Source organism: Leuciscus leuciscus (genome assembly GCF_965113295.1).
Source record: "Leuciscus leuciscus genome assembly, chromosome: 22".
Lineage (NCBI taxonomy): Eukaryota > Metazoa > Chordata > Actinopteri > Cypriniformes > Leuciscidae > Leuciscus > Leuciscus leuciscus.
In genome coordinates, this window is record NC_138746.1 from 13,341,998 (window position 1) to 13,355,539 (window position 13,542).

A 13,542-nucleotide genomic window follows, 5' to 3' on the forward strand; every position below is an offset into this window, starting at 1 on the left:
CTGACTGTTTGAACTAAATGGTTTGTTTTTGGCTGCTGTGCCTTTAAGAAACTGCCACTTCAAATGTGATTGCTGCGCTTCAGCGATCACACTTTTTTTTTAACTTAACATTTTAAGTAGCACCTGTCCTGTTGATTCATTTTGATATAACACCTTCAGTGCAGTTTTAATGCTGCAATGCTGTAGGTTTGGCTAAAAAAGTCAAAAAACTGAATCAGAAAGTGCTACATATATATTTATGCGATAATGTTCCAAACAAGACAACTAACAATATTACTAAAACTTTATCACTAACCACATTTCCTATCACACAAGTTACAAGATCAAAGTCTATTTGATGTATCATGAAATATTGCTTACAAAACCATTTTGGCAAACTATAAAAATATAGCACAACTAAAAATAAAGAACAATGCTTTAGCCTGAAGTTACATTTCAGAAATGGTTGCACTACCAGTCAAAAGTTTGGAGTCTAAGTTTTGTTTTTATTTTTCAGAAAGAAATGAATAATGTTATTCAGCAAGGACCCATTAATTTGATCAAAAGCAACTACATATACTTAAAGTTAAAGTTACAAATCAAATAAATGCTGTTCTTTCTAACTTTCTAAAAAAAAGCATGCTTTCCACAAAAATATTAAGCAGCACAACTGTTTTCAATATTGATAATGTGATTAAACGATTACCTTCTAAGCACCAAATAAGCATATTATTATGATTTTTAAAGGATGTTTCCAACCACCTATTTTTTATGCACATTTTGGAATATCGCATTAAAAATGCTGGTTGGAAATGGAAAGATGAGCATGAATTATAAAAATGCGCATGAAAAAACCTTATGATCTCAACTGATGCATACAATAGTGGATGTGATTAGATAACTGAACTAACTAGCAGACCAATTTCATTGCACATAATCTCAAATGTTGGTTTGATCATTCTGAAATGCCTGAGCCAAAGTCTGTCATCAGAATAATTTGGTATAATTCCCTGCCAGAAGTGTCTCACATGATTACATTCCCAAACACCAGGCATCTGAATGCAATATAACATGACAGCATTTATAGTGTTCATCTGCATGCTCTGAGATGCAAGTCATCTATGATGTAGGAAAAAAGAGCCACCGTTTCTTCACCGATTGAGGCAACTTTTTATTACAGATATTTTGCCAGGAATTTCCCAATTTCCCAGGAAGAGGACATTTTGTTCTCTTTGACACATGGGAAGGAAACGCTGCTTTATTCGCAAATGTTTTATGCAATATTCCAATTTTACTCATAATTTAAATTCGCAACTTTGGGTGGAAACACAACGATTGAAGACTGCTGAAAATTAATCTGTGCCATCACAGGAATAAATTTCGTTTCAAAATATATTAAAATAGTAAACAGTTATTTTAAATTGTAATATTTCACAATATCACTGTTCTACTGAATTTTTGATCACATAAACACAAAAAGTAATCTAACCGACCACCAAACACTAGGGGTACAGCAGTGTACAATACTGTAAATTTACCCCAATCTCATTAAACGTCTGATTGGAGGATGACACACAGCATGACTTGCCTTTAGGGGAAATATATTGACATGCACATGTGCTATATAATCAATATTAAAAGCACAACATTAGAGGAATACAGATTTGACAAAAAATAATAACATGTAAACTGACCTTTGTATCTGGTCTGCCGCTGTCCTCTCTTTCTCTTCTTCGCTCTCTGTGCTCACAGGTTCACCTAAATTGTCTGAGGAGAGTTCATTTGAGGATCCAGTAAAGGAGGTTTCCTCTGTGGCTTGGTTAACATGAGGCTGACTTTTGTCCATCTCGGCAGAGGACTCGGAAAGTTGATCGGCACCCTTCCCATCCTGAGATTTCTCCTCTGCTTTCTCTTTAACATTTGAGGTTAATTCCTTTTTCCTTTGGTCCTTTTTAGAGGAGCTTTCCGCAGTCTCGGACGGGGTTTTGGAAGGGGGCCGCGGTGACCTGGAGGGTCCGGGTTTTTTGGCAGACTTGGCTTGTGCTGCTGTTAGCTCTGAGTTGTTGTTCTTTGGGGTTTTCGAGCAGGTCGATGAAGATGATTGACCCGAGGCCTGAGTGGAACTCTTGGATGTGCCTGCAGTTTTCTTAGGATTCAATGTTTTTGCTGTGAAGAAATTCAGAGAAATAAGAGAATTAGAGATCTTAAAACGATAAGTTAATGGGCTACACCAAATGGCTGTGTTTTAAAAGCTTTTTCTAAGAACAGAAATGGATTACTTGTACTAAGACATAATGAGAGAACTAAAAGATAACATCAGATAGTGTATTTTCACATGCAGGTTCACCACTAAAAAACAAACTTCCCATGCGAAGGTCACTGCTGACCAAAGATATGAGTTTAGTCTGACATTCACAGGAGCCAGGAAATTCAAAACACTATAAAACAAATAATCTAGGGTTCTTACATCGAGATATGTATTCATTTGCTGAAATTTAGAATATTAAAATATTACGAATGAATAAATAATAAATCTATAAAAAAGTGCTTCAGTTAAAAGAGGAAGCTGTCAAGCCACCAATGATGGGACACAATGGACAGGTAAAAGGATAAAGGAACAGCACAGTGTGGAACAATGAGCCCCTGTTTATACACAATTACATGAATGTGGTGTACATGCACAAAGTCCTTGTTACATGCAAAATGCAGCACATTTATTATACCATTATATTCAGACACAAAGGCAAACATCAATACAAGATTATAATATGTTTAACAATGAGACATGTAACGCAAGCAGAATAACAATACAAGAAAGCCATACTGGGTCACAAATGAGTCAGGATACCACTTCGCACAGTACTGGACAACATAAACCCAAACTAGTTAAAGCATGAATCCAGCAAACTGCACATTTGCCCATTCTCAAACAAATGTCGATAGATTCTGCTGACATTTCTGACAGCTTTTTTTGTTCTTCGAAAGACCAAGTTGGTTCCCAGCTTGACTTGTCAGGGGGAAAGAGGTGCAAGCAGGATCCCCTCCATGCAGAGCTTGTTCCCCACACATGCAATCACAATGCTCTATTCTCAATACTGACACGTGTACTCACCATTGCCACGAGTGGCAGTTCGGGTGGTTTGTTTGGGTGGAGGAGCGGAGACCTGCTTATTGGTGGTCTTGGTTACCTTTTTACCCCCTGCTTGGCCACCTTTCTTCACACCTGAGCTTGTGGCCTCACCAGAGGGTTTTGGGAGTGTGGTCTGGTGTTTTTTAGTAGGGGTTTTTGGAGCGGTTGACTCACTGGTCTTTGGGCTGGGCTTGCTGTCATTCCTCTCTACTGAGCACAGAGGAGCAGAGCACCCTAAACGGTCATGTCAGCACATAATCAAATAGTATAAATAGAGAATCTAACTCAAAATTCTAATTGGAAAAGCTACGTTTTAAGCCATTTTTAACACAAATATGACCACACATACATTACATCAAGTAGTAACTGTGAACTATATTAATTGGCTGACAAATTATATATATCGTCATATATAATGACATCATTTTATTCAGCAAGGAAGCAATAAAATGATCAAAAGTGACAGAAAAGACTTTTAAATTGTTACAAAAGTTGTGCTTTTGAACTTTACATGAATCAAAGAATCCTGAAAAATATTTTAAGCAGATTAAACTGTTAAGCATTAAGCTGTTTTCAACATTATAATAAGAAATGTCTCTGTCTTGAGCACTATATCAGCATATTAGAATGATTAATGAACGGTCATGTGACACTGACGACTGGAGGAATGGCTGCTGAAAATTCTGCTTTACCATCACAGGAATAAATTGCATTTTAAAATGCATTAAAATAGAAAAGAGTTACTTAAAATAAAAAAATAAATGCAGCCTTGGTGAGCATAAGAAAAAGACATAAAAAAATATCTTGATGACTGTGTGTGTGTGTAATTATGATTAATTTAAATGATTTATTAAACTATTTATTAATTATTACTACTTATTCTCTTGATGGCATTTTTTATAAGCGTTTATAATGGGTGTTCTTGCACAGCGCAAACGCCTCAAGTTGCTTTAATGCTTTAGTGCATCTATTCCCTCAGCCTCTTCAAAATTAACCCCTTAAAAAAAAAAATATATATTTTCATTGGGTGGTGGAAACAATTACAGAACTGTTGTAGAACATAAAAGAGGAAGAAATTATACAAATATAATTGTTGACATTTCCCTTGCATATCTTGTGTGCCCACAACTTATGATGAAAAGGAAACTTCCAAAATGATGTCAGTCTAAATGGCACATTACCCATAAAAGGATACAAAGCATCAATACAAAGCATAACATCCATCATGTTATAATTAAAAAAGGTTTTATTATAGCTTCAAAACCAAATGTGCTAAACTATACGGCACATTAGACACTAGTCGGCACCTCACCTCTTAAGAAGCTCAGACAATCAAGAAATGTTCATTAATGACACATAGAACAAACTTTAACAGACACAAAAATAACCTTCTCAGGAAATGTTCTTGTTCTACAAATAACTTCATTTGTACTGTTTATTAAAACTTGACCACATTTTCACCACATTTCACTGAACAAGATAAAACTGTTGCTCCTAAGCTGCTCACACTTCCTCTATATAATGCAGTTAATTTCTATCTTATGACTGACAGTCTTTATCAACCCATTTTGATACATTGCTCTTTGCACATGCGTTGATTTCACTAATGTTGTTCAATCACAATGATATATGAAATGATATGGATGGTGTGATGTGCAAAAATTTAATTGCAACAAAATACGGTGAAGAAATTTCCCAAAATTACAACATAATCATGCTGCAAAACCTATGAAAGGACCCTCCAGTTAGACTAAATAATTTTAGTCATTAGTGGCTTGAGCTTAAAACATTTTTCTTTTAAAACGTATCGGTACGGTTGGACATGTTGAAGACTCAACCATCTTTATTTTGCCCAGTTTTACCAGATTAAACAGAAAACTGTACCTTCTGGGTCCTCTGCCACTGCCGCCAAGTCTTTTTCTTCAGGGACCAGTTCTGGTGTTTCAATGTCCACTTTGACCTTTTCAGTAACTCCACTGGGCAATGCATGACCATTCAAGGTCTCTGTGTTCAAAGGATCATCTAAAGATAGACAAAAATGGCTCAGTTATCATGGAACCAATACGACATGCCTGCTATTCAGTAAAAACACAATTTTGGTCCATTAACATTTAAGTCATCCTGCAGATGTTCTAAGACTGAGAGCTCAATAGATTGGACTGTGATTTTCTGAAAGGCACTACATATAAAAATATTAGTGAGAGACTTTACTCTGACTCCCTCTACATTGAAGAACAGCAGAATCCTTCCCAATCTTCTGGCTCCATTTCATCATTTTGGATGTGTGTGAACAGCAAGTCCAGGAAGTTCTTAGCTTTTATTATATGGATAACATCAATTAAAGCTATTTAATGGAAAACATTCCTGGGTGGTAGAATAAATTAATAATCTTTAATTGAATCTTTAACCACCTTTGCTTCTCATTTGTTTATGGTTACTGGCTATGGTAATGCATTTTTCTTCTACTGTAGGTGATGGTACCATAGTGGTTAAAGATCGCATCCGATAAGCCACTAGCACCACTTTACATATGAAGTACAGAGATCCTTTAACCTCATTTAAACATGAGTTGCTGCAGGGAAATGCCTTTATATTGTATTATAAATCAATTTAGACAATAAACAAACTAATCATTCTAATGAGTCATTCCTTTAATTTCACAGAAAACAGCTCAGCATCACATTCACTTGCTTTATTTAAAATCTCACCTTGGTCTGGAATAAGGACACCTTTCCTTATGAGCTCTTCTCGAGTTTGCCTGGTGGATATTTTCCTCTCCAGAACTATAAAGATGAAGGACATTAAGACATCATTATATCAAGAACACTATATGGTTACTATGGTTCAGAGTTCAGTAAAAGTGCAGGCTGCTGGCAGCTGTAATATGTTGTGTGCAATAAATTTTATGATCTGTGGCGTGTCTACTGTATCCATCCAACTTAATCACCACTTGAATATCATGCTGGATGATGTAACTTTCATGAAGATGTGAGGAAGCATCAAGAAACGCCAATAGGGTATAAATGTGATAACTACATTCTGAATATACTGTACATAGATGGATGTACTGTCCCAAGCATAAACATAAAAGCAAAATGCTATTAGGGATATACCTTTGGAGAGGTCCTGAAACTTATCACTGGTCCTCTTCTTTCTCCATTTCCAAGGTTTAAAAATCTTGCCCAGAGAAGAAAGCTTTCCACCCTTTCCTGTCAGCTGAGAAGACTGCGAGCTTCCCACCACATCACAGTTGGCCAGAGTAGATTTTTCCAGACCGTCCACTAAAAGTGAATCGAAGCAAGGAAAAATGAGAACATTGAATGAAATGACCTCAAGACAATGGAAAATAGCCAACAGGTTTTTACAACAGCAAATACTTGTGTGAATGATGGTTTCTGACCATAACAACATACATTAAAGGGTTAGTTCACCCAAAAATGAAAATTCTGTCGGTAATAACTAACCCTCATGTTGTTCCAACCCCGTAAGACTTTCGTTCATCTTCGGAACACAAATTAAGATATTTTTGATTAAATCTGAGAGCTGTCTCACTCCTCCATAGGCTTCTGTGTAATTTAAACTTGCCAGCCAAGAAAAGTTAGTAAGACATTGTTAAAATAGTTCAAGTGACTACAGTGGCTCGACCATAAGTTTAGAATACTTTTTGTGCACAAACCCCCCAAAAATAACGACTGTGGGCCTCTGAGTGAGTTCACGTAGTGTAACAGCGCAGCACTTCTGGGTTGTACGTCAGAACGCAGGCTCACTATTGGCCGAAGCTGGTCATGTGTGTGATGCTGGCCAATTCAACAAAACAATACAATTCAAAACAATACAACCCATAAGCGCTGCGCTGTTACACTACATGAACTCACTCAGAGGCCCACACAGAAGAAAATAAAAAAAAAATTTTGCGCACAAAAAGTATTCTCGTCGCTTGATAAACTTATGTTTGAGCCACTGTAGTCACTTGGACTATTTTAAACATTGTCTTTACTAACTTTCTGGCCCAGCAAGTTTCGATCCCATAGAAGGCTATGGAGGAGTGATCCAGCTCTCAGATTTAATCAAAAATATCTTAATTTGTATTCCGAAGATGAACGAAAGTCTTACGGGGTTGGAACAACATGAGGGTGAGTAATTACTGACAGAATTTTCATTTTTGGGTGAACTAACCCTTTAAGGCACCCTCAAGCAGCAAGAACAACTAGCTGACTCTTTCCATGAATAGCATACAAAAACTGTAAACAAGAGCCTGAAACAAATTAATACTTTTACTCAAGCAAGGACAAATAAAATTGTTCAAAAGTGACTAAAGACATTTACAATGTTACAAAAGATTTAAATTTCAAATAAATGCTGTTTCTATTCATAAAAGAATCCTGAAAAAAAATATATATCTCAGTTTCCACAAAAATGTTTTAGCAGCAAAATTGTTTTCAACATTGATAATAATAAGAAAATTTATGTTTCTTGATCACTAAATCAGCATATTATAATGATTTCTGAAAATTCAGCTTTGCCATCACAGGAATAAATTATATTCAGAAATATTTTAAAATAGAATTACTGCTTTTACAGTTTTTTTTTTTTTTAAATCAAATAAATGTAGCCTGGGTGAGCACAAGAGACTTCTTTCAAAAGCCCTCAAAAATCGTATGATCCGATCGACCAAAATGCATCTTATTACAAGGTATAAACAGGGCCTTAGTCAACAATGACCCTTAATCACAGAACAGATCGATTATTTTAGGTTAGGTGCTCATTTGAAGTGTAAGGTTTGCAATTGTGATTCAGCCAAGAATTGAACTCTCTTCCACCCCACCCTGACAACTACATCATTTCTTCTTAGCTTGCAAAAAGAAGACAAATTTCCACATGGCCCACGCAGAGATATTAAACCCGTTCATCAAACATAGGCTAATCCAACAGAACATCAGACCTAAAGTCACAGACACACCTCACCAGATGAAGTGTAAAATGATCACAAGAGCATTTTCCACACGGCTAAATGAGATCAAAGAACTGAAAACAATAAACAAAGAGTCAGGCTCCAAAGCAGTGGCACCATTTATCATTTTAAGAAATGCATTGAAAAAATTACATTGTTCTCAACAGAATTACAGCAGAGACCCCGGTCAGTGTGCGCATGTGTCATTGTTATTTTTGCCAGATTTTTCATACAATGAAAGTCAGTGGTGTCTAATGTTGTTTGGACTCCGAATATTCCCTTAAAATCTTTTTTTTTTTTGTGTTCCAGAGAAGAAAGTCATAAAGCACTGTTATAAAAAATTTAAATAAATATTTACAAGAAAATACGATTCCAGATTTTATAAAAAAATTTCATGTTTAATTCAATTTGTTAGGCTACTTGACATTTCTTCGTAATTATTTGTTTCAAAGTAAATCCTACAGCATTTTTTTCCAATGATGTCTAGGAGGACATGAAAGTGAGTAAATTATGAAAGGAGAGGAGAAAGTAACTTCCTGGCTCTTGAGTTTGAACTATGAGATTGAACTATGATTCAGATGGAAAATACTTTTCACAACTGTCCATTACTAAAATCGTCACACACCCAAATGTATAGCTTCACATTGACATTTACCACACATTTCCGATGTAGTTTGATGTAGTTCACTCTGTGTCCTTAATGTAGTTTCATAAGATCCTAGATGATTTGTCGTCGCAGTGCAGAAAACAGTGTCTTGTTCTCAGCATGTCGACAACACAAACCAAACTCTTCCAGAATTCGACTACAACTAGGGGTTTGAAAGTGGTTCAAAGTAGACATTGTTCTCAGGCAGCCAATGAAGACCATAGACTGATATTATGCAAATCTGTTACAAACCTACGTAGCTTGGTGCAGGAAGTAAGACTGGAATTACTGATAACTTCTTTCAGGCAGTTTAGAATCAGTTCTTTCCATTTATCATGGAATCTTCACACTGAAAATATAAACTTGAAAAAAAAACACTAGCATTACTGATAACACTGGTCGGTGTGGTTGATATTGTATCTAATTTGCAGGCATCAGGGAGCCACTATGAGTTTGCTGTGCATTGAAATCGCTTTTCAATCCTCGCTCGCGAATTTGCAATCGCGCGTATACTTTGTATAGGGAGCGGCAGTGCTGATCGCACAATTTACAAGATAAGAAAATATGTCAATGATGATTGTCAACACAAAGGAAGATATTTAGTAGAATGTCAGTAACCAAACAGTTTATGGGCCCCATGGATAAGAATGGGAAAAAAATACTATGGAAGTCAATGGGGCCCATCAACTGTTTGGTTACCCATATTCTTCAAAATATATTATTTTGTGTTCAGCAGAAGAGAGAAATGCATACGGTTTTGAAACAACTTGAGGGTGAATAAATGACAGAATATTTGGGTCAATTATCCCTTTAAGCACCAAAACTACACTTCAGCTACACATCAATACACCACTTACCTGGGCAATGAAATGCTATAATCTGTTAATATGGCCGCCCAACACGCACATCTTCCACAAGCATCATGAAACATCCTGAAGTTTTTTTAATGAGTCCAAAATCTGACCAGCAACCAGGATATTTTTCACACAGAAAGGTGCGAAACCCAAACACGAAGCCCGTTTTTCACAATGCACGGAGGGATTTCATTAGCAGACACATGTAACAGGAATGTGCTAGATAGCATGCCTGTGGTCTTTTCACCACCATCATGAGAATGCCAAAGCGCCTCTTGAATAATCAATTCTCCCTAAGGAGCCACTGACCCTAAACTTCATTGGCCTGTCAACAGCCAGTTGGCCACTGATTGGATTATTAATAGAATGTGTTACTCCCAGAACTCCCAGTGATGAGAGCAGTCCCTGAGATCAAAACCTCAGAGGATCAAGCACAATGAACACAAAGAGGACACCGGTTCACAACTGAGCAAGCAGAATTCATCTGAACGGCACAGATGAACATGTGTGGATGCTGCAGAACAAAAGTAGAGCCACAGTACACTGTTGAAATGTACATAATGCCAGTTTGATACTGACACCAACATGAGGTCATAGTTGCATGGAATGTTTCAAAAAACACCCACAAATTTTTATTCTGTCATAATTTACTTACCCTCCTGTCGTTCCAAACCCGTAAGACTTTCGTTCATCTTCGAAACACAAATGAGGATATTTTTAATGAAATCTGGGAAATTTCTGTCCCTCCATTGTCCACACATTGTTGACACACCTATTTGCCGAATCAAAAAGTTCATAAAGAGATAATCCATAATGAATTGAGCAGTTTAGTCCAAATGGTCTGAAGAGACACGATCGCTTTATATGATCAACAGATTGAATTTAGTCTTTTATTCACATAAACATTCACCAAACATCAGTTGTGGTAAAAGGAAGGTCAAGGTCAAGGCTTGCTTGACGTGCGAGAACCAATGAGGTTCATTCTCGTGTTACACAGCACGTTTGAGCTTCTGCAAGAACCAATAAGGTTTGTACGGTTGAGCTCTTTATGTTCGCTGATCAATGTTTGTATGTGAATAAAAGCCTAAATTCAACCATATTAATCATATAAAGCGATCGTGTCTCTTCAGAATATTTTTACTAAACTGCTCAATTCATATGGATTAGTTTTACAATATCTTTATGAACTTTTTGAAGAGACAAAGTAGTAGTTGTGTGGACTGTCAATGGAGGGAAAGAAAGCTCTCAGATTTCATTAAAATATCTTAATTTGGGTTCCGAAGATGAATTATGGGTTTGGAACGACATGAGGGTGAGTAAATGATGAGAGATTTTTTATGTTTAGGTGAACTATCTCTTTAAGATGTTTAAGTCTCTGATATAAACTAAGTTCTAATTCAGTCAGTGAAAACTCAAACTCCAATTCAATTTCAATTTGCATAATGTTTTAGCAAAAATATATCTGTTCATTAATTTGTAGTTTTATAATGGAGCATAATTGAAAATGACTAAATATTCTTCCTTGTGTTCATTTATTGAAAAAATAGGGTGAAAACAGAAAACACCTTCATTTGGGTCTTGGCTTAATTAGTAGTTTAAATGAAACAATGGTTGCAGAGCAACTACATTATATAAAATATAGCCTATTGAATATCACCCAAAACATTTTTGCCATACCATTCAGATCTGTATCGGCATAAATGCTGCAAATACTATGTTTTATATTATCACATTTGAGTTTGTACAGCTGACTAAATTCCTCACTTCCTCTTTTGTATGGAGAGGCCACTGAAAATGCATCAAACATGACAAATAATCATGAGGACCTGAAAACAAAAGACATCAGTTATTAAAACCTCTAAGGCTTTCAAAGAAGGCATGTGAGACTTAACGGTTAAAAAAGTTCACGGGAGTCATATTTTAGTGCAGCTCATATCAATATCCCTGACAGCATATTTCTAACAAAACAATCACACATTTGACTTGCCTTATGCTTCTAAAAATAAATACAAAGCAGCTGTAAAGAGAGATCTGGGGGTAAGTGATGGCTAAACAAGCCACTCTGCCTGAAAATGAGTTCATTGTCTTAATACTTTTTTTTAAGTCCTGCTAGTCAACAAATGAGCAGAGGACGTTTATAAAAGTGTAAAAGTTGCAGCTTGTTTTTGACAACAGGTAAGTGGATAAAGGCAACAACGAATGCTAAATCTAGGACAGCATTTGAATACCACATGCCCAGTTCCTAGGGGTGTAACAAAATATCGTATCGCAATACAAAAATGCAACAATATGTATCGTGGATAGTTCACACAAAATAAAAATTACTGTGTGAGAAAATTCTAAAATTTCTGAGTTTTGGTGTCAGTACTACATTAAACTACTATAATGTTGAATATAATGTATAACAATCCAATGGGGGAATATTTGTGTGTCCTGATAATGCCAAATGTCTTATGTTACCAGTAAAAAGTGGCCTACATTATTTTAAATATATCTAGTGAGTGACAGAGTGCAAGCATATTCACCTAAGATAATTCTGTATTTTCAACTTCAGAATCATGAATATTTTTATTCTGGTGTCACCATTGTCCTGTGCATTGGGTTTCCAAGCCTATTCATTTAAACCCACAATATAATATCAAATTTAGCATTTTAATCGACAGTTCATTTTTTGTCAACCTTTATCATATGTCTTGTAGTATCGCAATAATATCGTATCGTGAGGTCAGTATTGTGATGTCTAGAAGCATGTCAATCGTGACATGAGGGTATCGTTACATCCCTACCAGTTCCTCATGAAACAAGGAAAATACAAAAAGGCAATTTCAGTCAACACTTTGTTCCCCTATTATTGACAGACAGGAAATGCCTATGATTTTAATGGCCTTTCCTATAAAATGATTTAAAAGAACTAGACCAAAGACAAAAACAGCACTGACGATTTCTGGATCTAATTAATAGAGAAGCACTCAGTGCCATTCAACCAAATCTTCACTTTGCCAAAATTATGTCCAGTTTTCATTTCTGTGACCTTTCAAATCCAGTACAGTTGCTATATATTTCAGACCCAGTCAAAACTATTTAAAGCATGATTTAGTATTATTTAAAAGCACCATATGCATGCTGTTCATGAAAACACAATAACATCTGATCAACCTTCTTTTGAGAGCTGGTAAACTGATCAATAGAAGCTTTTATCGCTTTGACAATAATGGAAATTATGGGGAAATGAAGGTAGTGGCAAATCTCGTGATTCAACATTTGGTTCAGAAAGAAGCTTAAGATTACAATCACAGTACATTGTGGAGTACTTGCTTGAAATTCTTGCTATCGTAATTGGACTGTAGTGCATACTAAAACACTTAATTTACTGTTTCTTTTTTAAACAAATAATTTAAAATCAACACTCTACAGCCTCAGAGAAACTGAACGTCACACCTGTATTAAATGTAACCAAAACCAGTAAACCTGCAATTTAGACATGGATTTTGATAATGAATAAACTATTTACACTGTTCTTTGTTCAATTTACTGTAAAAATTGAAATGGCAACTGCCAGGAATTTACCATAAAAATACAGTGATGTAACAAGGAGAATGTTTAGCCTCTTCTACTATAAACCATCCGTAAATTAGAAGATAATTTATACTTAAACCCGAATTAGGAAGTACATTTCCAACAGCACCGTTTTGACAGCACATTACGAGAAAGAGAGCAAAAGAACACAGTGAAACAATCATTTCCTGAATGCACGAGCCAGTACATTTTAGTTTTTTCGTCCTCTTCAAGGGAGGATGTTATAGTTAAGTTAAGTTACCGTAAGTTAACTAATCCATCAACGCAAACACCTCAATTCGCCGAAAGATAAGCGTGACAAAGTCGTACTTGTTGATCGTTTGCTCTACACGCGCCACGAGACAAACCAAAATCCACGCGCTTGTTTATAATGGGAGCGTTTTGGTTCGTCTCACCGCGTAGACAC

The 13,542-nt window shown here is 36.0% G+C and overlaps 1 protein-coding gene across 6 annotated transcripts in view; it reads right to left on the reverse strand.

Moving 5' to 3' along the window:
- Positions 1-13,542, reverse strand: part of phactr2 (phosphatase and actin regulator 2) — a 37,712-nt gene that overhangs the window by 10,274 nt on the left and 13,896 nt on the right. For 3 of the 6 annotated variants that reach the window (XM_082153826.1, XM_082153830.1, XM_082153828.1), the window contains exons 2-6: positions 6,223-6,390; positions 5,818-5,892; positions 4,994-5,131; positions 3,092-3,319; positions 1,674-2,145 (exon numbers count right to left, since the gene is read on the reverse strand). In XM_082153826.1, coding sequence (XP_082009952.1) covers positions 1,674-2,145; positions 3,092-3,319; positions 4,994-5,131; positions 5,818-5,892; positions 6,223-6,390 — 1,081 coding nt within the window. The remainder of the gene's footprint in view (positions 1-1,673; positions 2,146-3,091; positions 3,320-4,993; positions 5,132-5,817; positions 5,893-6,222; positions 6,391-13,542) is intronic. The other 3 variants (XM_082153827.1, XM_082153829.1, XM_082153831.1) reach the window with 2 other exon arrangements.